The following is a 23,775-nucleotide window of genomic DNA, read 5'->3' as shown; positions in this document are numbered from 1 at the left end:
GAGACCAGTGCTAAAGTTGAATGAACCAATGGACATGAGCCACCAATACAAGAATCTTGTCTAAAATTCAGACATTTAATGGTGACAAAAAAAAAAAAATCTTATTTGTTATGTTTAACTTCTGATGCTTCTTTTTAAATATATAAGCTTGGTAAATCAATTGTTCTGAACTGATGGTGATGTGAACTTTTCTGAATTAGTGTATGGATTTCATCCACTGCTCTTAGATACTAAATAACTGGGAAGGGGTAGTGATCTATTTTAAGCTGTAGTGATCCAGATGAAAGTGTTACAGATAGCTAATAAAAGAAAATCTTTCTTTAAAAAAAAAAAAGAAAGAAACAAGAATCCCAAATCAGTTATAACAAGTCAAAACACGGCTCAAAATGGATTTGATAGAAACTATATACTTAATTAAATACAGTACTTAATACAGTACACATTTATAGGCAGCAGACAGAGGGAAAAAAAATTTTAGCATTAAATAACAATACATGGTTGATCAGAAAAGTCCCAATCATTACTACGTGCTGAAATAAAGCCTACCATTAGTCTCCTAGCTATATGTTTTTCCTACTCACATCCTGCCCCCACCTCCAGGGTTCATCAATCATAGCAGGCTCTGTGGGTAATTCCTGATCCTTCACAGGGACTGGGTGGGGACACCAGTGGGCTCGGCCCCAGGAACAGAGAGGGCCAGTCACATGCCACAGTGGACAGGCTAACCACGCAGATTCCAAAAACTGACAGGCTCATACTGCTGGTCTTTACTTATCTTTAATAATTTTATTTTTTTCCATCAACATATCACCTACTTCTATTCTTCACCATGGTTAGACTGCAAACAGTTATTTCAGAGATGACTGGACACCAAAATAACTTAGCTTGTGCTGGGATGGTAGGTCTACAGATGTTTTTCTTTTTTTATCTCATTTTTTCCAGCATTTTCCAGATTAAAGACTATGTACTGCTTTTGAGACCAAAAAAGGGAAAAGTTATTTACAAAAGAATCCTGAAACAGGCTTCTCAGTGTCTGCAGGATATTTCACTTAACAGGCAAGTCAATTTCTCCAGCCTCATCTGCTATGTTCTTCACCACAATCTACAATCCAAATACAAATGTCACTCCATTTCCACACCAGACTTGGGTCTGAGCATCCATCTCTCCCTCGGCTCTGCGGGGCTGAAAAGCCCTATGCCTGTGAAGCCCTCCCCAGCTGGCTCTGACATTCCTCACTCAGCTCCCCTGCACTCCCTGCTTCCTGTCTGAGCCACCCAGTACTAGACTCATTCCCTCTTTAAAGATGTAAATTATTTAGCACTGGGCACAACTACAGCAATAACCAAATGAATGAATACAAAGAAAGAGACATCAAACTGGGACAATGTTTTTATACAAGTCCAGTCCATTTGCTAACATACCATCATAATAACCTTACAAAGAAAGAGGAGGGGGGAAGAAAAGATTAACACATTCTTCTGTCCAAGACCCTGCTAAAGTGTGGAAAGTGGAGGCTGCTTTGTGGGAAAGCAGAGTTATCTCTCTTGGCACCATCTTCAAAGTCTCAGGACTTCTTAAACCAAGCTATCCTACTTCACCTTAAAAATAATAGTAATAATGAAGGCTATTAGGACATGGGCAATCATGATCTAGAAAGGCTGTATTTAGATTAAGAACTGAGATCAATGTAAGATGCCCTATATGTGCAAACATGTTCAGGACATCTCAGGAGTCTAGACAAATGACAAAGGGTCAAAGATACTGGCTCAAGAGGCCATTATGTTAAACAAGGTTCTAGATGTACAGAAAACTAAGGTTTATGCTCCCTTTCGGTTCAGTAAGATGAAGATACCAGTGAGGCAGGTGCATTCTAGCTTTACCCCAACCTGACTGTCCTTTGAAAAATCAGTGAGTGTACTAAAACAAAATATGATGGGAGCATGGGGTCCTAACAATGCTAACACAATCCTGCCACCCTGGGGCTGTGAGCTCCTTAGTGGAATGCAAAGACCACTGGGGAAAACATCTGGATGGACACCTTAGGAAAAGAGTGGGAGGGGCAATTGGAAAGAAGCCAAATAAGTTTGTATATCCTGAGACCAGAGTAACCAAAATGAGCATCAACTGCCCTGTCAGGCAAGCCTCTGAGAATGGGGGCAGTCACTAGAAGGATATCTACAAAGCAAATGCAGAAAAAAGTTCCTTTGTCAGGTACTGTTCATGACAAAAGCTACTAGCCCAGAGCCACACCTAATGGGAGAGAACGAATGTCACATTATCCTCAAGGCCCCAGACTCAAACACTGACATCAGCCTTACCTGTACTTCCCATGCCTCCTGGGGATCAACAAATCTGGGAAGCAAACTTGACATAAACATGATATTTGCATATGATTTTCAGTGAAGAGGTGCTGGGCATGACCCAGACAAATAAAAGATTTAGCTTCTGACATAGGCCAGAGTAAGAGGTACAAACACTAGTGAAAAGAGTGGCATACCTTTTCAAGCTCCCAACCAAGTGTGTGCCCCTCAAGCTGGAGACTCTTTAAATCTACCTAAGAAGAATACTGCAACACCTACAGATAGGGTCTGAGTGTTCTGTTCTTGACAAGAACTCCAAGAAAAACAGTGGCCAAGGTTTATGATGCAGCAAAATCTCTACTGCTAGGAGCCAAATCTTGAACACACATTCAGAGTGGCCTGAAGGAGAGAGACAGGAAGGGGAAGGTCTGGGCAAGGAGGACACTTCAGAGGAGTCCTTATAACCCATCAGGTGAGCAGTGATGGGTGCTTAATCCTGAAAATAGAAGATCTGAATCCTGATTCACAAGCACCGTGATTGATCAGCTCATGTACCAGGAAGGGAAGAAAGTAGTAAGTGTAGGGTAATCAGAGGAGTTGAACAATTTGGATTCTAGTGCCCATCAAAATCCAGTTCTATGAACTTTGATAAATGGGCCTCAGCCTAGAATAAAGAGAAAGAACTGAACACAGATGTTCCTGTCAAGTCCTAAAATGATTATGACCCCAGCAGCAGTAGTGGCTGCAGAGACTACTCTGGAGGTGATCCCTCCCACAGGGCAAAATGCTAACAAGCACTAGGCACAATGACACCGCTCTGTCACCCTGGGGGCTGAAAACTCAACAGTGGCCTTGGCTACCAAGGCCACCGGGATGTCTATGGCAGTGACGGCCATGACTACAACCCAAAAGTAAGAGAGCCAAGCCCGTCTCTACCATACTAACACCGGGTCCACCTGCAACTCTGGTACTACATAGACCCTTCAAAAAGCTGGCTCATGATGGTGCCCTGAAGGCTGGAGGAAAGGTTACTGTGTGTTCTGTGGGCTGTGCCGAACAAGGTGGGAAGTCTACTGTATATTGAGAAGATCCTCATTTAAAAAGAGGAAACAACGACCAGCCCACAAATGTATGTGAGTTAAATATTTGTTCACCTAGAAACTGTTGGGTCAGAAGAGACAATTCTCTGTGAACCATGTGAAAATTACTCTGTGTACAATCTGAGAATGAGCAGCTGGGAGGAGAGGGGGGTTAAATCAGAGATTCTCAAGGCAAGGTCCCTAAGTTTTTTAGTCTATAAGAAGTTTAAGAAAGTTGAAGGGGACGCCTGGGTGGTTCACACAGTTAAGTGTCTGACACTTGGTTTTAGCTCAGGTCAGGATCTCAGGGTCGTGAGATGGCGCCCTACATCAGGCTCTGTGCTCAGCTGGAAGTCAGCTTAAGGATTCTCTCTCCCTTTCCTCACCCCACTCCCCTCTCACATTCTCTCTTTAAATCAACCAATCAATCAGGAAAGATGGAAAAAAGAAAAGGAAAGAAGAAAAAAGGAAAAAAAGAAGAAAAGGAAAGAAGAAAAGAGAAAAAAAAGTTAGTTGAAGGCACCAGGGAAAATAGAACCCAGGAAAAACTGGGGGGTTACAACTGATAACAGATAAAAAGGTAGATAAAAGGAATTATGGTTTGCCTTACATTAGGAATAACAATCCTAACTGAGAGTTAAAAATAACAAGAAAGAATATGTAGCAATGCAGTTTCTGGTCTTATATTTTTGTGAGGTCTCCATTTCTTTTGTAGGACCTCTTTCTCTGCCTGTCCCTTAAATATGGCTCAGAGTTCTACGGAGGGCCATCTTCCCTCACCCACTCCACTCAGGCGTTGAGTACCACCCCTACACACAGATAACCTCCCACCCCTCTGCGGACCCCCATGTCTCCACCACACCCAAACCAATTCTGGCCACCTTGGTCCTCTGTTCCTCCACACCCCACCTTCCAACGTGCTCCTTCTCAAGTGTTCCCCCACCACCATTAAGCACACAGTGTTTAACCGAAAAACTCTGTAACTGTGGGCTGAATAAATAAAGGACATGAGGGGTATGGGGTGGCTCAGTCGGTTAAGGGTCTGCCTTTGGTTCAGGTCATGATCCCAGGGTCCTGGGATGGAGCCCCACACGGATTCCATGCTCAGTGGGGAGTATGCTTCTCCACCCTGCTTCTCAGCTCATGCTCTCGATTCTCAAATGAATAAATAAACTCTTTTAAAAATAAAAATAAAGGACATGAAATGATGTAGGAGAGAGAGAGAGAGATAAAACCTGTTTTTAATCAAGGTCTGAGGGAACTACCTTTATGTCCTACTTCAAGGAACTTGCTTCACTCCATCTGGAAAAGCTGCAAGGCTAAAGCACAGACGAGGATGACTCTCTAGAGCCAGTGAATGTGAAGAGGCGGCCCTTACCTTTGAGTCATAGGCAGACTGTTTAATGACTTCGGGTGCCATCCAGAAGGGGGTGCCCACGAAGGTATTCCTTTTTATCTGGGTATCTGTCAGTTGGCCCGCCACCCCAAAATCAGCCAGCTTCACCTCTCCGTGTTCAGAGAGCAGAACGTTGGCAGCTGCAAAATAAAACCCAAGATGCCTCCTGATATTATGTGCTGTGCTGCTCTGTCCGTTACCACGTCAGGAATACACACGTTCTCTCGCCAAGGACATCCTGTGCTCAACAAGAGCAGGCACTAAAGGTACGGTTTTGGGGAGATCCTCCTCAAAGCCAACCCCTGCCCCAGGCATGTCAAAGGCACCCCTCAAATACACACAGAACAACCTCCAACGAGGAGACCGGTACATATTTAACTCTACAACATAATCCCACCCGCCTTAGGATTTCAAAGGAATAAAAGATCTTTTCTTACCTTTGATATCTCTGTGAATTTTCTTCTCTGAATGCAAATAATCAAGTCCTTTCAGTATTTCTCTTAATATAGTAGCAATCTGAGTTTCATCTAAAGGGCCAGGTTCTAACTAATAAGAAAAGAATGATTAAAGTTAAATGATCATCTTAGAAGTAGTTTCAGATGACAGAACAAGGAATATGTTAAATGGACAAGATTCAAGTCTAAAAACTTCAGTCCAAAACAGATATTTTGTCTAAACAATTAAAACATATTGAAAGGACTCCTCCCTTCACCCCCCAAAAAAGTAAAGAAAGCAGCGGAAAAAAAAGATTTTGCCTAATAAAGCAAACTGGGCCAGTGAGAGAGCCTGTGCGCAGCCCACCATGCCTACCACCTGAGCCCGGCAGCTCGCAGTCCTTGCTGGAAGGGCACCCGGCAGCTGGAAGGGCACAGGGCAGGTGGTAGGGCACACAGCAGCTGGAAGGGCACCGAGCAGGTGGAAGGGCACAAAGCAGCTGGAAAGGCACAGAGCAGCTGGAAAGGCACACAGCAGGGGGGAGGGCACAGAGCAGCTGGAAGGGCACATAGCAGCGTGGCACTGTCCTTCCCACACCATGGTCACCACCACACCCATGGTCAACAAGACAGGCCTGGGGGCCGACTGCCTTCTGAGGCCACCCCTACCCCAGATCTTTTCAAATCTGAATTTTAAGACCTGGGGGGAGATGGGTGATAGGGGATTAAGCCCTCATGATAGGAGATTATTTTTGTTACATAAGGAGAATATTACATTGCCCCAATAATATAGAATGGCCTTTAAAAACCCTTATTTGTGAGAAACTCAAAAGAATACTGATGTCTTAAGATCATAATTGTACAAAGATGTAAGAAAGAAATGTCAAGTGCATCTATCCCTTTAATTTTTTTAAAAGATTTTTATTTATTCATGAGAGATACACAGAGAGAGAGAAAGAGAGAAACAAAGAAAGAGAGAGAGAGAGAGGCAGAGACACAGGCAGAGGGAGAAGCAGGCTCCATGCAGGGAGCCCGATGTGGCACCCAATCCTGGGACCCCAAGGATCATGCCCTGGGCTGAAGGCAGAGGCTCAACCGCTGAGCCACCCAGGTGTCCCGTCCTCCCTTTTAAAATGGAAAAATAAGGTTCTAGAGCTCAGCTCGGACCAGTTTAATAGTCCACCATTGCTGCAGCGCATGGAATTCAACCACAACTAATAATGACACAAATCAGCAAAACCTCCCTAAAGGACTAATAATGACACCGTCAGAGAGAAGGCCAGAATTCTCATGATTTACACTCATTTTTCATCCATAGGACTATCCTCGGTGTTCTGTTTTTAGATCCGATTGTGAATGCCATCATTACCCAAATTCTCACAGTTCCTTCAAAGGAAGCCACAACCCTATGACGTTCCAAATAACCTTTTGTTTTTGATATTTATTTATTTTAGAGAGAGAGAGAAAGAGAGCAAGCGAGCCCAAGCAGGAAGAGTAGAGGGAGAGAGAATCTGCAGCAGACTCTGCACTGAACCTGACCCGGGGCTCGATCCCACGACCCTGAAAATCACGACCTGAGCCTAAACGACACATCAGATGCTCAAGCAACTGTGCCACCCGGACGCCCCTCCCTGAGTAACTTTTACAAAGACAGAGGAGCTTTAGAGAATCAGACCTGTAAATATAGAGAACAAACCAGTGGTTGCCAGAGGACGGCGGTGCTGGGCAAATGGGTGAAGGGGAGTGGGAGGCACAGATTTGCAGTCACAGAAGGAACGTGAGGACGAAAGCCCCCGCACGGAGAATCCAGCAGCAGCACCGTAAGAGCTGGACGGGGACAGGCGGCGGCGACGCTTGCGGTGCGCACAGCACACACGGGACTCGTCAGAGCGCTATGCCACGCTCCTGAGACTCCGGTTACAGCGCGTGTTGACCGACTCAAAGAACAAAACTGGAAAGGAACTTTAAGGCTTCACTCAAAAAAGAAGAGAAAGATGTGCTTTGAACCAAAAGGGATGAGAACTAGGAGTCTTTCCACAGTAGCATCCTGACTGACACACGGACACCTTCCTAGACAGACAGGCCTACTTGTGTGTCTCAGGGCCTTCGCCGGGATGGTGGCAACAGAACAGCTGTTTAATGGGGCCCGAGGCGGGCGGCAGGCGAGGGACCCCTTGTCACTTTGTCACAACTGGACCTGTGCCTGGCGCTGCTTTCTGGAGCCCCCAGGGAGCCGTGCCGCCGTCGCTCGCAGGCCCGACTTGCTCTGACGTGCGTGCAGGAGGGAGGGGGGGGCGGGCAGGGGCTCCTCAAAGCTGGCCGCTTCTCCTAACCTGCGGGCCTCACCGGGACCCTGGCACCAGGCAGCAGCACGCTGGGACCGGGCTGTCCCCCAGCAGGCACCTGAGCAGAATACTGGGGCGAGACAACGCACTGGGCACTCTGGTCCTACCGCACACCAGAGGCTCAGATGGTCACAACCTTGGGTCAGTAGCCTGCCACGAAGGATTCCAACTTCTAATTAAGATAGTGTCCAGGGGCACCTGGCTGCCTCGGTCACCCAAGCGTCTGCCTTGAGCTCAGGTCATGATAGAGCCCCACGTCATAAGGCTCCCTGCTCAGCAGGGAATCTGCCTCTCCCTCTCCCTCTGCCCTTCCCCCCAGCTCCAGCTCTCACCTGCTCTCTCTCTAAAATGAATAAATAAAAAATCTTTAAGAAAAAAAAGATACTGTCTAAAGATTGCCTCAGATGAAGGCAGCCATTTGCACACACTATTCCATAGAACCTAATTTTTCCCAAAATTATCTGACCGAGGGTATTCTTTCCAAGCAACATACATCAAAACTACTGTTCCATTATCAAACTCAACACCCAAGAAACAAACAATCCAATCATGAAATGGGCAGGAGACATGAGCAGAAATCTCACAGAGGAAAACATAGACATGGCCAGAAGCACATGTGGAAATGCTCCACATCATTTGCCGTCAGGGAAATACAAATCAAAACCACAATGAGATACCACCTCACACCAGTGAGAATGGGGAAAATTAACAAGACAGGAAACAACAAATGTTGGAGAGGATGTGGAGAAAGGGGAACCCTCCTGCACTGTTGGTGGGAATGTGAACTGGTGCAGCCACTCTGGAAAACTGTGTGGAGGTTCCTCAAAGAGTTAAAAATAGACCTGCCCTACGACCCAGCAATTGCACTGCTGGGGATTTACCCCAAAGATACAGATGCAGTGAAACGCCGGGACACCTGCACCCCAATGTTTCTAGCAGCAATGTCCACAATAGCCAAACTGTGGAAGGAGCCTCACTGTCCATCGAAAGAGGAATGGATAAAGAAGATGTGGTCTCTGTATATAATGGAATATTACTCAGCCATTAGAAAGGATAAATACCCACCATTTGCTTTCACATGGATGGAACTGGAAGGTATTATGCTGAGTGAAGTCAGTCAACCAGAGAAGGATAATCATCATATGCTTTCACTCATACGTGGAATATAAGAAATAGTGAAAGGGATTATAGGGGAAAGGAGGGAAACTTAGAAAAATTAGAGAGGGAGACAAACCATGAGAGACTCTTCCCCACCCCCCCACCCCCATGAGAGATTCTTAACTCTGGGAAACAAAGGACTGCGGAAGGGGAGGTGGGCGGGGAGTTGGAGTAGCTGGGTGACGGGCACTAAGGAGGACGCTAGATGGGATGAGCACTGGGTGTTATACTCTATGTTGGCAAATTGAATTTAAATAAAACAAAAAAACTACTGTTCCAAAGAACACAATCCGAAAATCCTGACTTGTCTGTCTTCTCCACGTCAGTTTTTGAATGTTCACAGGACAGAGACAATTTAATACTCAAGAGGAAAGGCATTTTTCTGATACCCCAGGAGAGCAGAGGAAGGAGGGCAGGGCTGCTAGTGTGTGCTCCTATTCACACCAGAATACAGAAGGAGAATCCAGTTGTTCCAGATCCTACCACAGAGTACAGTCTCCATTTCCTCCTCCAGCAGCTTTCTACCCAACCGGGTAATCAGGAACATTTGGCTAGACTTGGATTTAACCACCTCCGTCCTTCTGTTATCAAGTCTCCGGAAAGAAACAGCAAAGCCGCCTGGTGTCACCACCAAGGGGAAATGAGAAGAGCAGGGAAAACAATTTTAAAACTTTCCCCTGGATCATTAAGAGCTGGTTCTTTGATTAATATATATATGGTTATGCCCTTTTAAATCTGACCTCACCATCACTCACCAATGATTTATATGCCATGGGAGGGACAGTGGGGTAAAGGGAGAAAGAGTCAGAGGAGATTCCCCCATGGTGTCAGAAGTCACTATCAAAGGTATTTGGGTGTTCTCTACACCAGACTTCCTCACTGGTGGGGAACACCCAACTAAGTTCTCAGAGTCCTATATTAGCATCCTCCACCATTAACATTTCTAAGCAGTATAAATATGGTGGTCTCTAACATTAAGAGGACTGTAGACTTTTCATTTTTATAAAAGACTCCCAGGAAAAACAACTTAGACTGCCTCTCATCTCTGGGTGACTTACAATTATCTCTCTCCCTCCCTCCTCTGTAACAGAGACTTACTAGCCAGGCACACTGCCTCCCAACAAGAGTCCACACAGGCCAGCATCTACAGTAGCAGTAGCAGGCTTGGCCATGTGACTAATTCTTGCTCATGGATTATGCACAGAGGTGACAGCCCCTGCCTTGGCCTTGGCCTTGAAAACACTAACTGAAGCCCATGGGAAACCAAAGGTAAGAGTTGACAGAGCCACCCTCCAGAGCAGGGCTCTGATGACCATGTGACCCCCCCCCCCACGTGGGACAGAAACAGAGGTGACCCATGAACAATGTCATGTCAGGTGAAGGGTGCCAGCCCCCTGTGTAGTTGAAAATCCACCTACAACTTCCCAAAAACTTAACTAATAGCCTGCTGTTGCCTGGGAAGCCTTACCACTACATAAACAGTCTCTTAACATACATTTTGTAGGTTACATGTATCATATACTGTATTCTAACAAAATAAAATGGTATTAATAAAATCATAAGGAAGAGAAAATCCATTTACATACTGCCTCATATAGGAAAAAAAAAAAGCAGCGTAAGTGAATGCGTGCAGTTGAAACCATGTTGCTCCAGGGTCAACTACCTCTCTCTATGACATTCAACACTCTCTTCTGTGTGAGACACTTGGGGGTGGGGCGTGCAGGAGGCACTGCAATAGCAGCTTGGCCTAACATTAACGAATATGCCATCTCATTGTTTTAAATCATGCTGCATATTCATTTTTAAGTTTGTCAAACATCTCTGAATGAGTGACCACTTCATGGAGCACTCACAGCTCCTTCTTAGCTAGATTCCAAGGCCATCCTTCATCCTCGACACTGCCCTGCAGTACATGCTGACCCAGTCACTACAAATCTTTCTGACTCTGGCTGGCTGCTGCTAATCCTCACTCCAATCCTCCCAATCCACCCCAGCTGGCTTTCTTCCCCTTGTAGCACTTTCTGACAAACAATTTAATGGACTGTCTTCTCTCACCAGAACTACGCTACATGCCAATGGGATTTCCTTCTGCCTTGTTCACTGCAGTAACTTCCAGGGGCTAGAACAGCGCCTGATGTGCAGCACACAACAAATAGTTTCTGAATGAAAATCTATCATGTTGTAAGTCATCAAGTCTTCAACTGCATGATACCTATTACGTGCCTAAGTCATGGCACCTTAGAAGCAGATAGAACTTGAGAACTTATTTATACACGTGGTTTTCAAACTGGAATCCAGCATCTCCTCACAGCACCTTCTAGGGCTTCTATGGGGATCCTACAAACATTTTATTGCATGTATTCATTAACTTTCCAATTTAAAAAAAATCAACAGATTGAACACACGTGTACATTCTAAACAAAATATATGCCAATTTTACTCTAATCATTTGTGGCTCTTAATAACTAAGCTATATTGGGGGGTGCCTGGATGGTTCAGTTGAAGAGCATGTGAAAGACTCTTGGTCTTGGGGTCATGAGTTCGAGCCTCATGTTGGGTATAGAGATTACTAAGCAAAAATAAATAAACTTTTAAAAAAAGAAAAAAACTAGGATGCCTGGGTGGCTCAGCGCATGATCTTGGAGTCATGGGATCGGATCCCACATCAGGCTCCCAGCATGGAGCCTGTTTCTCCTCCCTTGCCTGTGTCTCTGCCTCTCTCGAATAAATAAATAAAATCTTAAAAAAAAAAAAAAAACTAGGCTGTATTGTGTCTAATACTATTCTTCATGCCAGATACTATCTTTTGCTGCTCAAATAGCAGGTAAAAGGTATCAGTTACATTAAAAGGATGCAACACCAGGAAAGAGGAAAAGAAAGTTCCAAGTGACACATACTCTCCAACAGCATTAGTTTATCTTCCACCAGATAGAGGCCCACACCCAGGCAACAGGGCTGTAAGTTCATGCGTGGGACAGCCTCTCAGGAATTCACCAGGAGTCAACCTGTGTTCATCCCAAAGTTGGAGTTATGAAACCTTTCAGTTGTGTCCTTCAGTTTGTCTTATCCAGGGAGCCCAAGACTTATATGCCATGCTGCAAGAGAGGATTCTCAACCTGGTCTTGAAGCCAACCATCTATACCCTGGGGCAAAGTCCCTTTCCTCTCTCAGGCCACCTCCAAATGTATGAAATAGCAAAAGAGGATCAGGTTTGCAGTTCTCTCAAGTTCCGACAATTGACACCACTGGTACTTCAGAGGGCTCAGTGGCATGGACCTGAGGAAGCTCTCCCATACCCAGACAGCTCCCCACCAACATCCAAAACACCCTGCTTCCCACCAGGGAATATCCAGCAAATTCTATCTTTGTCCCACATCCTAACCTGGAGCCAGCCTCCAGTTAGAACCTCAATTCCAGAATTAAAAGCCAGGCCCCCAAAATTAACTTCCAGACCTGGTCAAAAGGCAATGTCAGCTGAAAGAGAGTGGCCATCTTCCTGTCTAGGAAGTGTCATCTTCCTGTCTAGGCTATGGTGTCATTACTATTCAATGCAAGGAATTCAACTACTGTCTGAGAGCCTAAGTAAAAAGACTTGGTAACCACAATGCAGAGTGAAAAGGCAAAAAAACAAAATCTGCACTCCATACTTCAACACACTAATGGCTAAGAACAAGGAGGGCTTATAGAGAGACAGCTGTCTGACTAGACTGAAGCCTTAGTTTGCATCCTGTTAGGGACTGAATGTCATCCTGTTAGGGACTGAATGCCATGCCCACCCCACCATTCAAAATTCAAATGTTAAAAACCTACCACCAAGTGTCATGGCTTTAGGAAGGCAGAGCCTCTGGACCGTGATGAGAATTATATGTATGGAATCCTCATGAACAGGATTAGTGCCCTCATCAAGTCAAGGCCAGGGAGATTGCTCATACAAAAATACAAGACACCACCTGTTAGCCAGGAAGTGGGGCTCAAAAGACACCCCATATGCCCGTGCCTTGACCTTTGGCTTCCCAACCTCCAGAACTGTGAGAAATAAATGTTGTTTAAGCCCCCAGTCCATGGTAATCTGCTATGGCAGCCCAAGCTGACTATGTCAGTTACTGAGGGCATAAAGAGGAAAAAATCAATCTAGAGAGTAAAAGATGAAGAAAGAGCCTGTGAAATCTACATGCTCTGGGGGATGGTACAGCCCTCCCCTTAAACAAAGCATACCTGGTCCTTTCCCTCCACATGCCCAGATGTGTGGGGCTCCTCCAAAGTCACATACACACATATTAGCACTATACCTCTTACCAGAAAGACATTTAATAAAAGCAAATTAATTTTTCAGAGAAATGCCCCAAATCGATATATTCAGCTACATGGTACCCAAATTTTTATATGCAACAATATTCTCATTCTTAAAATCTTTTATAAACAAATAACTGACTCTCTCAAAATAATTCTAACTGATTTCAACATTCAAAAATAATTCTTGTCCCCTATTATTAATGTGTCCTTGTCTTTGCAGCTTGGGGACAGGCCAACAGCAAGGGGATACAAAGAAAGATACAACAACATCAGAGGAATGGAAAGGACAGTGTAGGACCAGGGTGAGCCACAGGCTCTACAGCTGAGCACAAGGTCCAAGGTCCAGCTCTATCCGCTAGCTGGGATGCCCAACCTCTGTGAGTCTCCGTTTGCTCATCAATTCAAATGAGATGATTAGGGATGTCTAAAAAAGGATCCTGCGGGGCACCAGGGTAACTCAGTGGTTGAGTGTCTGCCTTCGGCTCAGGGCGTGATCCTGGGGTCCTGGGATTGAGTCTCCCATCGGGCTCCTCACAGGGAGCCTGCTTCTCCCTCTGCCTGTGTCTCTGCCTCTCTCTGTGTCTCTCATGAATAAATAAATAAAATCTTTAAATAAAATAAAAAATAAAAAAGGATGCTTGGTTCTTATCAGCAGCACCATTAATGTGGAAGGATGGATGGCTGTCTGCTGGGACTGTTACAATAGGAGATTTTTTAAGTGGAGAGTTCTACACCTCTTTCCAATTGTAATGTCTACAATTTCACAGACTTCAAAGCTCCAAAGACAGTTACTACTAAATAAATTACTGTGCCATTAACAATGAATAAACCAGAGCACTGAGAGACTAGAATGCTTCTCTGAAGGGCCTAGTGTTGAAGGAGAGAGTCCCTGCAAACAATTTCATGCGTGCCACTGAGGAGATGTGCCCAGGATAACAGTAAATCTAATTACACAAAATGAGATCATTTTCTATGTTCTTGCAGTATTTCCCGAAAGAATCAAAAATGAAAAGCTCTTTGTGTCATGTGTTTATTTATGGAAAAGATGCAAAGCAAGTCATGAAATTTATCTGGCTGTTCTGTTGCTTTTCTCATTTTAATATAATTGTTGATATGGTATTAAATTTTTTCTTCAGGGCAGCCCGGGGGGCACAGCGGTTTAGCGCCGCCTGCAGCCCAGTGTGTGATCCTGGAGACCTGGGATCGAATCCCACATCGGGCTCCCTGCATGGAGTCTGCTTCTCCCTCTGCTTGTGTCTCTGCCTCTCTCTCTCTCTCTCTCTGCCTCTGTGTGTGTGTGTGTGTCTCTATGAATAAATAACTAAAATCTTTAAAAATAAAAAAATAAAAATAATTTTTTCTTGAAATTTCCTTTTGAACACTACTTTGACCAATTGCTTTTATGGTTTATAACTTGATGTGATATTTTAAGATTGGGTACATAATACTTTTAGAAATGAATAAAGTTTTAGAGGTTCACCTACCCAAAAACCTAACTGCTACTCCCAGTGTGAAAAGAAATCTCCTTTTAACCACAGGGCACTTCTCTTAGTGGATAAGATCTGTGTAAAACTATAACCACTAAGACACACGGGCTTCTTTCAGCATCCACTCTGAGAGCAGTGAAAACTGCTGGCCCATCATCCTGACAACTGTCTCTACCAGGCAGGACCCATCTTCTAACAATATGACAGAAGAGGCCTGTTCTAGAAACTACAGGACAGGTGGGAAAAGAGTCCTGAGTATACTGAATTCATTGCATTTAAACCCACAGTGGGGACAAGATAACAAGTGCTAAACAACTGTGGGAGTTTTTAAAAATTTGTTCTGCATATACTGTTTCTAGGACAACTTACACAAGCCTTATGTTCACTTTATTTGTAAGCACCTGGTCAGAGGCCAACATGCGGCCATGTTTTACCAAGGGCAGCAAGTTGCAGACTGGACTCTGAGGTCAACCTATTGCTAGTCTCCACTATCTTGCATGTGGGCTGGCACACACTAATGACTAATGGCACAGTAGGTCCAGGCCAGATAGGAGACAAGACCACAGGCATGGATCTGGCTCCACCATCAAGGCCTCTGCACATGCATCCCAGAAACAGAACCGTGCTCGCCTGCCTGCCTGACCACAGCTCTGACGGGGGACACCGTTCTGCAATCATTACACTCTGCCTGACAGTCTTATTCCTGAAATCAAATAAGTTTTAAAAATCCCGATTCTAATTAGTTATAAATGAAAATGTTACACACATGTTTTGGAAGCTAAGTTACTATCTGAAACAGGAAATAAGGATGGTATCTCAGCTCCAAAAAAGTTGAAACCAATTTTGAAAGACAAGCTAACAAACTGTTCTTAAGGAAGAGAACGATAGGGAGAATCCTTCACAGCTTCTATGAACGGATTTACCAGCTTCCCAGGAAACAGCAAAAAACTGATTTCAAAAGCAGAACTAGGGGCACCTGGCGGCCCAGTTGGTTAAGCATCCAACTCTTGGTTTTGGCTCAGGTCACGATGTCAGGGTTGTGAGATGGATCCCAGAGTCATGCTCCATGCTCGGCGGGGGTCTGCTGGAGATTCTCTCCCTCTGCCCCTGTCCCTACTCACACATGCTTTCTCTCTCTAATAAATAAAATCTTTTTTAAAAATAAAAAGACTATTATATAATAATAAATATTATTAGAAGCAGAAATAGATACTCTAAGGTATAGTTTGGTCCTTTTCTCATGCAACCGACAACGGAAACAGACATAGATAAAAACATTTACCTTCACAACCAAGATTTACCAAGGAGAACTTTAATGTGCATTTAGGCATCGGTTGTGATACTTACTAGATCTAGTGCGGAGCCTCCACCAAGGTATTCCATTATTATCCACAATTTAGTGTCCTATAGAAACAAAAAAGGGAAATTATTTTTTAAAAACCAGAAAATAATTTAAATAATCTCAAGGTTTTTACTGTTATTTTGGAACTGGAAATTTTTACAAATATGTTAAGAGCAAAAAGAGCTTGTGCAAGTGAGTCCCATGGAGGAAAAGCCCTCACGACATCATTAGGGGCTTCTGCGGTTTGTGCCAGCCTGCATCAGACTCAGGTAGGCAGCATGTTCTGGACCTGCTGAACCAGAATCTCTGAAGAGGGGAGTGGGGTGGGGATGAGGGGGCTTCCCCTTTTAAACAACTTAAGTCAGTGATCCCCAGGAACAGCTGGGTGTGAGAACCAGTCCCCAAAGCCCATCAGGGTCAGTGGCAGTCACCTGTGTCCCACCCTGGGTGTCAGTAAGGATGCACCCAGAGTGCACATCCAGGAGAGCAGGTCACTGCCCTTCTGCCTGCAGCACTCAGCCTCTGAGCTGAGGGAAGGTGATGCTCCTGAGGAGCAGAGGGACACAGGGGCAGTAGTGCAGCCTTTCATCCACCCCCTTTTTTTCACAGAAAGGCAGCCAACAGGTCCCAGCCCAAGTCTTGTGACTGTGTCCTCACCAGTGATCACTCTGTCTTTTCCTTTTGTCTCTCCTGAAGCCATTCAGCCCCCATGACTTCCAGAGTTCTTTTTTTAAACACAAATCCCAAAGTGATACTCCCCTGAAAACCCACAAGCAAACTCTTGGACCTCCATATTGCGCTCGGAGAGGGAGCACCCTTGAGGTAGTCAGGAGCACCTGGGCTCATGGATGAGCCAGACAGACCAGGCTGGTATCCTGACCCCTCCTCCTTCTAACCTAAGGGATTCAGGTAGTTATTTCCTCTCCAAGCTTCTGACCTAATTAAGTGACTGACCCACAGCAAGCAGGCAAGATCAGCCACTAGTGATGTGGACACCTGTCATGGCATTGGTGGCAAGGAAGCTGTGAGTGATACTGAGGGTGGGCAACCCACCACACCTTGGCGGGGTTCTGGTCCACTACCTGGGAGGTATGCATGGGTGCACTGGCATCAGAAGGCTTCCTTACTAACTCAATCCTTTATGGTAGCTGTTGCATGCATCAAAAGAGCTCTCTGGGACCTTCAAGGTGGAACTGAGCCCCCATAGAGCAGCCCCTCCATGATCCTGGCTCTCCCACATCGCAGACACTGACTTGCCTGCTCTTCTGGAACCGTGTGGCAGTTTCTCAGGCCTTTTCACGTTAGCAGAAGTCATGAAAACCCTCACCTTCCTCCCTCCCCACACCTGTTCAAACTTAGCAAATAAGTAATTGGTCTGATTTTCATTTTAGAATCACTTGTCTCTCACCAGCAGCAAAAGAAGTGCCAAGGGGCAGTGCCCGGCACGGTTAAGCTCAGTAAATGTCAATTACAGCGTGCTGTAGCCAGGGAAGGGTAAACCGTGTGGATCATATATTGGCTTTAAGGAAGCAGTGATACATGCACCACATTTGTAAAATAAATTAATAAATTCCTTGTAAAATGTAAAATAAATCTACATCTGGAGTCAATTCTATGATATTCTAAACAGGCCAAGTTTTACTGTATATAGAACACTTTCTTGAGCTTTTAAATGCCCCTGGCTACTAGGATGATGAAGACAACTTCAGCAGAGATTGGAAAGGGCACAGAAGCCTGAAATGATGTGTTTGGGATCCACCTTCTACATACATACATTTTGCTCACTCAGACACAACCCAGTCATGGACACCTGCTCTGCATAGGTGCCATCACCCCCTAGTGTTCTGATTTCAAGAGAATTTCCTACCAGAAAGACCCTCTCTCCATTTTGCAAATGAGTCCACTGCCAGGTATACGTCCCAGCCCCTGCTCCTGGAGAAGTGTTTGTGTTGCTCCTTCCAGGCATTCCAAAAGCATCTTGTCTGACAGAAATAAATTATTCCAGAGAACGACCACCAGCATTTTGGACAACATGGGCAATCTAAATGCTTTCTCTATAAAGTAACTTGAAACTTTACATTTCTGTTCCCACTCCCTTTTTCATGGTGCTGTTTCTGACCCAGCTCCAACCCCTTTCACTTCATGGGTGTGAAGGAATCTCTGGGGGGGGGGGGGGGTCCCTCACATCCCCCCCATCTTTGGCTAGCTGGGAACAGACTCCCCAAGAAAGTACTGTGCTGATGGTGATTTACCACACTGCTTCCCACAATAGGACATGAGTGACCACACCTCATCCGTCTGCCATTCCAAAGCTCCATGCTCCTACTAAATCCCTGCCAGGTTAGCCCAGCAGTTAACTACCTACCAAGGAAATGGAAAAATAACCCCCTAAACATGCTACTTTTCTCCTTTAGGGAGCCCTAAAGGGGGACAAAGTGCCCCATTTTCCCTTGCAGTCCTATTACCTGGAGGCATTTGAGCAACAGCAGCACAAAGGGCCAAGGACCTGCTCCCCAGCTGAAAGGCTAAAACCCCACCCTTCTGTTGTATAAAGTCCTCACCTCCTTAAGGAGGAGAGAGTGAAAGACCAGCCCTGCCTCCACTTTTATCCAGCTTGTTCCTGGCAGCAGACGTGCTGGGCTCTGAAGGCTGTCTGAACACAAGGTCCACCGGATCTGAGGGCCCTGAGGAAGCAGCATTAGGTCACATCTCTTCAATATCCTGGCGAGGTCTACAACTAATGCGCTTTCCTTCCAATCCACTGACACCACGAATCGGGAAAGGGCTCTGCTGGTTGACACCTCTCAGCTGAACTTGCTTCTCAATGTGCCACTCGCTCCAGCCACGGGGAGGCGGCCCGGGGAATGGGGTCAGGGGCTCCTCTGCACCTGCACACTCTGCCATCATCCCCCCCACTGGCTCCGAGGGCAGGGGGGTCAGGGGGCCAGGGGATAGCTCTCCCAGAAGCCAGCAATAAGCAGGGTTGTTCTGCACGGGGCTGCACACCTGCCTTTTCTGCACGGGGCTCGCCTTCTAGAGCCCAAGACAGACCTCCAATAACCGTGTGACAAACTGTAACTGTCACGAGTGGGTGCCAGGAGAGGGTACATCAGGCACCCACCAGACCTCAGAATTAGAACCAAGTGTCTTTCGAGATAAGCCCGAATGAAAAAAAAAAAAAAGATGAGCCCAAATGAGGAGTTGGCACTGGGGCTGGGGGAGAAGCAGCGGGAAGGGACAAGGGGACACGTGCAGACTGGCCAACAGAAGTGAAGCTATGGGGAGTCAGGAACACACTGAGGACCTCACGGAAGGAAGGCACCTGGAGGGCAGGGGGCCCCGATAAGACAGTGACCTCTGTGCGACACAGAAAGGCCTATCTTGTAGCCTGCACCAAACATTTCAGACTTGCCCTACAAGTCACTGAAGGGCAGCAGAGCAGATACCCACTTTGGAATAAGCCCTGGGTGTATGTGGAGAAGGAGCCAGAGTGTAGTTAAAGGCTTCTGCAGTGGCCCAGGGAGGACAGGTGGAGTGGCTGCAGTGTTATCAGGAGACGCTGGGGAGGCAGAAGGGACAGGGCCTGGGGTGCACAGGGAGGTCAAGGTGACTTCCAGACTTGCCTTCACTCAGAGGAACATGGGCATCGCCATCTACTGACAGGGAGCCCCAGGAAAAGGAGGCAGAGGGCTCCTCTGTCAGAAGATGTCCCGGTCGCCCTGCCCAGTGGGGGTCCCAGCTCACGGGGCGGCTCCCCCGAGGACCAGTGGCCAAGGTTTCCACCTCCCTGCTCGGTCCACCAGGCCCAAACTTTTAAGGGAAAGAGGTTGGTCTCATCCTCTGTCCATGAACAGCCCGCCGACAGTATTCTCTGTCCACCCTACCCCGTTCCCACCAGTGACCCCCAGTCATCACTCCAACTGCTACCTTCCCTTGGACACTCATTTTCCTTTGCAGCCAGTCCTGATTGTACTCGCTCATTCTCTCCCTTTCTACAGGCTGACTCTTCCCCCGTGGTCCCAAGGAGCCCTGAAAACTCTGCATTCTGCTTTACTCGTCCCTCTGCTGGCCAGAATCACCAAACTATAACCCCCAGCTGGTTTCCCTTTCCCACCAAAGGGAAGGGTGCAAGGAATAAACTCTGCCTCCCTCCCAACACTATGAGGACAGAGATGTTGCGGATATTATGAAAACCAGGAACAGAGCAAGGCTTGGTTGGATCTGGAGGAGCGTATGGTACAGACACAACCCGTGCCCCGTCAGGAAGCACACCTGCAGGTGGCATCACACCTCCAAAGCAGGACACACACACTACACTAGGCAGAGCAGGTCTCTTAAACTGGCCTAAACCAGTCAAGATTCCAAGTAAGTTCCACCACCACTGATTCTCAAGTAATTGTTCAAAAAGAGAGTTCATCAATGAGCTGGGGAAAGCATAGGACAGGCTTGGAGGACCGCAGGCAGAGCACTGCCTTCGCACTGCATCGGGCTTTCTCATCCTGGGCTCCGCTGACATCTGAGGCCGGGGGAACCTCTGTTGCAGGGGCTGCCCTTGCATCAGACGTTACTGGGCAGTATCCCTGCCCTCTTTCCACCAGCTGTCAGTAACACAGCCCCAGTCCTGATCACCACAAATGTCTCCAGACATCACCGATGTCTTCTGGGGGCCAGAATCACCCCCACTGAACACCCCTGAACTACATGGCCAATGTCCATAAGCTCAAGCCCTACTGGACCACCAGTGCTGACCGCTAATTCTCTCCTCCTTCTTAGCAGAGCCACCTCACACCCTGAAACCTCCAGCTAGACGGTTGTCACTTACTGCCTGCAAGATATCTAAAGCTTCAAATCCCTCATCCATAAAAAGATGGTAATAATCTCCGTTTCTAAACTTCACAGTTTAACTGACAATATAATGAGATAACGAACGTGAAAGCACTTTGCAAAGTTCAAGGTACTAAACACACACGAAGTGCTATTAGCTTTATCAACATCACCCACAAATGCCTTAAAATAACCTGGTAAAACCAAAACAGCCCAATTAACAAGACTAAATAGTATTTCTCTGCATGGGAGTGGCTGAGCAAAATAAATAAAATCTGCAACAATTATTCATACACATTCCACAGAATGAATGAATGAATGAATAAATAAATAAATAAATAAATATATATATATAGCTCTACAAGCCGCAAGGCAAGAATGTCTGAGGACGGTCTGACTCATGAGGCACACTTGACCTGTCCTCGATGACCAAGTGACCAAGCAGTATCATTGCCCAGATGTAGAATCACGTTCCTCATAAAACCTTCCCAGTCATGACTTAGTGGGGCACTCTGAGAAAAATAAATCAGAAGAGTTCTTAAAACAAGAATGATTTTAATCAGAATAATTTCAAAAATCACTTCAAAAAGCATAAATCATAAACAATCTTATAATACAATTTTCTCATAAGTGAAAGAAAAACAGTTCCTTTAATAAATTTATGATTCAAAATTTGAAAGGTACCAAAATGTATATGTTGAAAACTTTCCCTCACCCTTGCCCCCCCCTCCCCAACCAGCCTCCATCCCCAAATTACCAACACATCTGGTACAACCTCAGGGATATATTTTATGCAAATACCTATAAACTCTTTTTTCCCCTTTTATGCAGATGGTAACATTCTATGCACTGCTCTCTACTTTGCTTCTCCTTAGAGCATTGTTTTTGTTCATAAAGAAATTCCTCTTTTTTCAAGCTTAATGAACCCATGCCATACTGAGAACACTGAGCCACTGAGTCTTTTGCTATTATGAGCCGAAAGTCAAGGAAAACCTCAATGTTGTCATTTTGGGGAGTTCCTGGAAGTTGACCTTCTAGGTCAAAGGAATCCACTTAGCAAATACTGACAAATTACTCTTCAAAGAGCCTGTCTCGGTTTGTACCACCTCCAGCAACATATGAACACTAATTTCCCCCTTTCCTTTGTCAACAGGGTAACAAAACTTTTATTTGCCACTGTCATAAACTGAATTTAGTCCCCTTCCTAAATTCATATGCTGAAGTCCTAACCCCCAGTACCTCAAAATCTGACCACACAGTCGACCCTTGAACCACACTGGGGTTAGGGATGCTGACACTCTCTCTCCCCCTCCTGCAGTCACAAACCCACATAACTTGCCACTCCTCAAAAACTTTACTAACAGCCTGCTGCTGACCAGAAGCCTTACCGATAACAGCAACAGTCAAGTATCAGCAACAGTCAGGTATCGCGTATGTCACATGTATTAGACACTGCATGCTTATAATAAAGTAGGCTGGAGACAAGGTCATTCAGGAAAAAACATTTACTGAACTATAAACTCTGTACCTGTAGGTGGACCTGTGCAATTCAAAGGGTCAAATATATTTGGAGAGGTTAAAAATCAAGTCACTGGGGTGGGCCCTGGTCCAACGTGCCTGGTGTCCTTCTAGGAGGAGATACAGTGTGAGAAGGGAGAGGTCGGGTGTCTACCGCCAGGAGAAGGGCCTCAGAGGGGACCAACCAACCCCGCAGTGCCTTGACATCTGACTTCCAGCCTCTGGAACTGTGAGGAAATGAATTTCTGCAGTTTAAGGTACGAGACTGTGGTATACTTTGTTAAGGTCACTCCAGAAAATGAAGACAGAATCTGGGAGTAGGAAAATTTTAGAAAGTATCTCAGGATGTTTCCTTCTGTGATCATGGGCTGAATACTTTCAGATACTGAAGAGCCGGGATTACTTTCTCCTCTGCGAACTGTCATCTGTTTATACCCTTCCCCCGTTTCTCTACTGGCTTATTGGCCTTTTTTAGAGGTAGTGACTTTTAAGATATGAGCCACAAACAGTATTTTCCTCATCTGGCTTCTGACTTTGCTTTCAGTAGCTTCTCCTTGCAGAAATTAATGTGATGTTGACACATCAATAAGATTATCACTTACAGGCAAACTTGCCCTGAATGGTCTAGAGCCTGGGATGGGTGAGCAACCTGGTCCCACACTCAGTACTACCCACGTTGAAAGCCATAGGGGGCTTCACGGGCATCCAGGTAAAGGTCACAACTAGGCAAATGAGATTTTTACAGATTTCTAAAATAGTGAAACTCTGCTCTGCATCTGCACTTCAGAGGCCTCCAGATCCATAAGCATAACAAAGGCTGAGCACCCAAGAAGTAACAACACAACAGGTTTTATTAAAACAATTCAGAGTCAGAGACTGAAGAATATGGGGTTTGTTTTTTTTTTTGAGGAGGGGTGGGGGGTGCCGGGGTGCCTAGGTCAATTAAGCATCTGACTCTTGATTTTTGGTTCAGGTCATGATCTCAGGGTCCTGGGATGGAGGCCTGCATTGGGCTCTGCGCTCGTGGGGAGTCTGCTTGAGGATTCTCTCCCTCTGCCCCTCCCCACCCCACACATACGTGCGCACTTTAAAATAAATCAATCTTAAAAATAGAGAGAGAATATAGTTCCTAAAGCAAAGGCACCTTTTTGCTAAGATGCATGAGCACAGAATGTCGAGTGTGGGTCTGAATGCTGCCTCTGATCCTTACCAGCATTATGACTCTGAGTGCCGTCCCTCAGCCACTGTGAGCCAGTTTCCTCATCTGTGCATCTGTCTCAGAAGGGTGTACCTGATGCACAATCTGTGCCCACACATTTTAGTTATTATTACCACACTAACTTCAGAGTACCCCTGCTTGAACCACACCCACGGCAAGGCTGTGAAACTGGCCTGAGTCCAAGCCCTACCTTGCTTTTCGGTCAGTGTGCCTCCCTGACATTCATGGCACCTTCCAATTGTACTCAAGGTACAGAACATGGCTCCTGACCTCAAAGAGCTCATGTAACTGTTCCCCTCCTCAGAGATGCTAGCTAGCAGTTCTTAAGTGACACAGACCCACCATACCATGCACTCGGTGTCACCGAGGGGGGACATAA

At 45.8% G+C, this 23,775-nt stretch overlaps 1 protein-coding gene across 2 annotated transcripts in view; it reads right to left on the bottom strand.

Annotated features, from left to right (window-relative positions):
- Nucleotides 1–23,775, bottom strand: part of STK24 (serine/threonine kinase 24) — a 121,336-nt gene that overhangs the window by 18,847 nt on the left and 78,714 nt on the right. For both annotated transcript variants that reach the window (XM_041731185.1, XM_041731184.1), the window contains exons 3-5: nucleotides 15,841–15,897; nucleotides 5,214–5,322; nucleotides 4,759–4,916 (exon numbers count right to left, since the gene is read on the bottom strand). In XM_041731185.1, the coding sequence (XP_041587119.1) occupies nucleotides 4,759–4,916; nucleotides 5,214–5,322; nucleotides 15,841–15,897 (324 nt within the window). The remainder of the gene's footprint in view (nucleotides 1–4,758; nucleotides 4,917–5,213; nucleotides 5,323–15,840; nucleotides 15,898–23,775) is intronic.

Source organism: Vulpes lagopus, chromosome 16, assembly GCF_018345385.1.
Source record: "Vulpes lagopus strain Blue_001 chromosome 16, ASM1834538v1, whole genome shotgun sequence".
Taxonomy (NCBI): domain Eukaryota; kingdom Metazoa; phylum Chordata; class Mammalia; order Carnivora; family Canidae; genus Vulpes; species Vulpes lagopus.
This window is presented reverse-complemented; position numbering and strand designations above follow the sequence as displayed.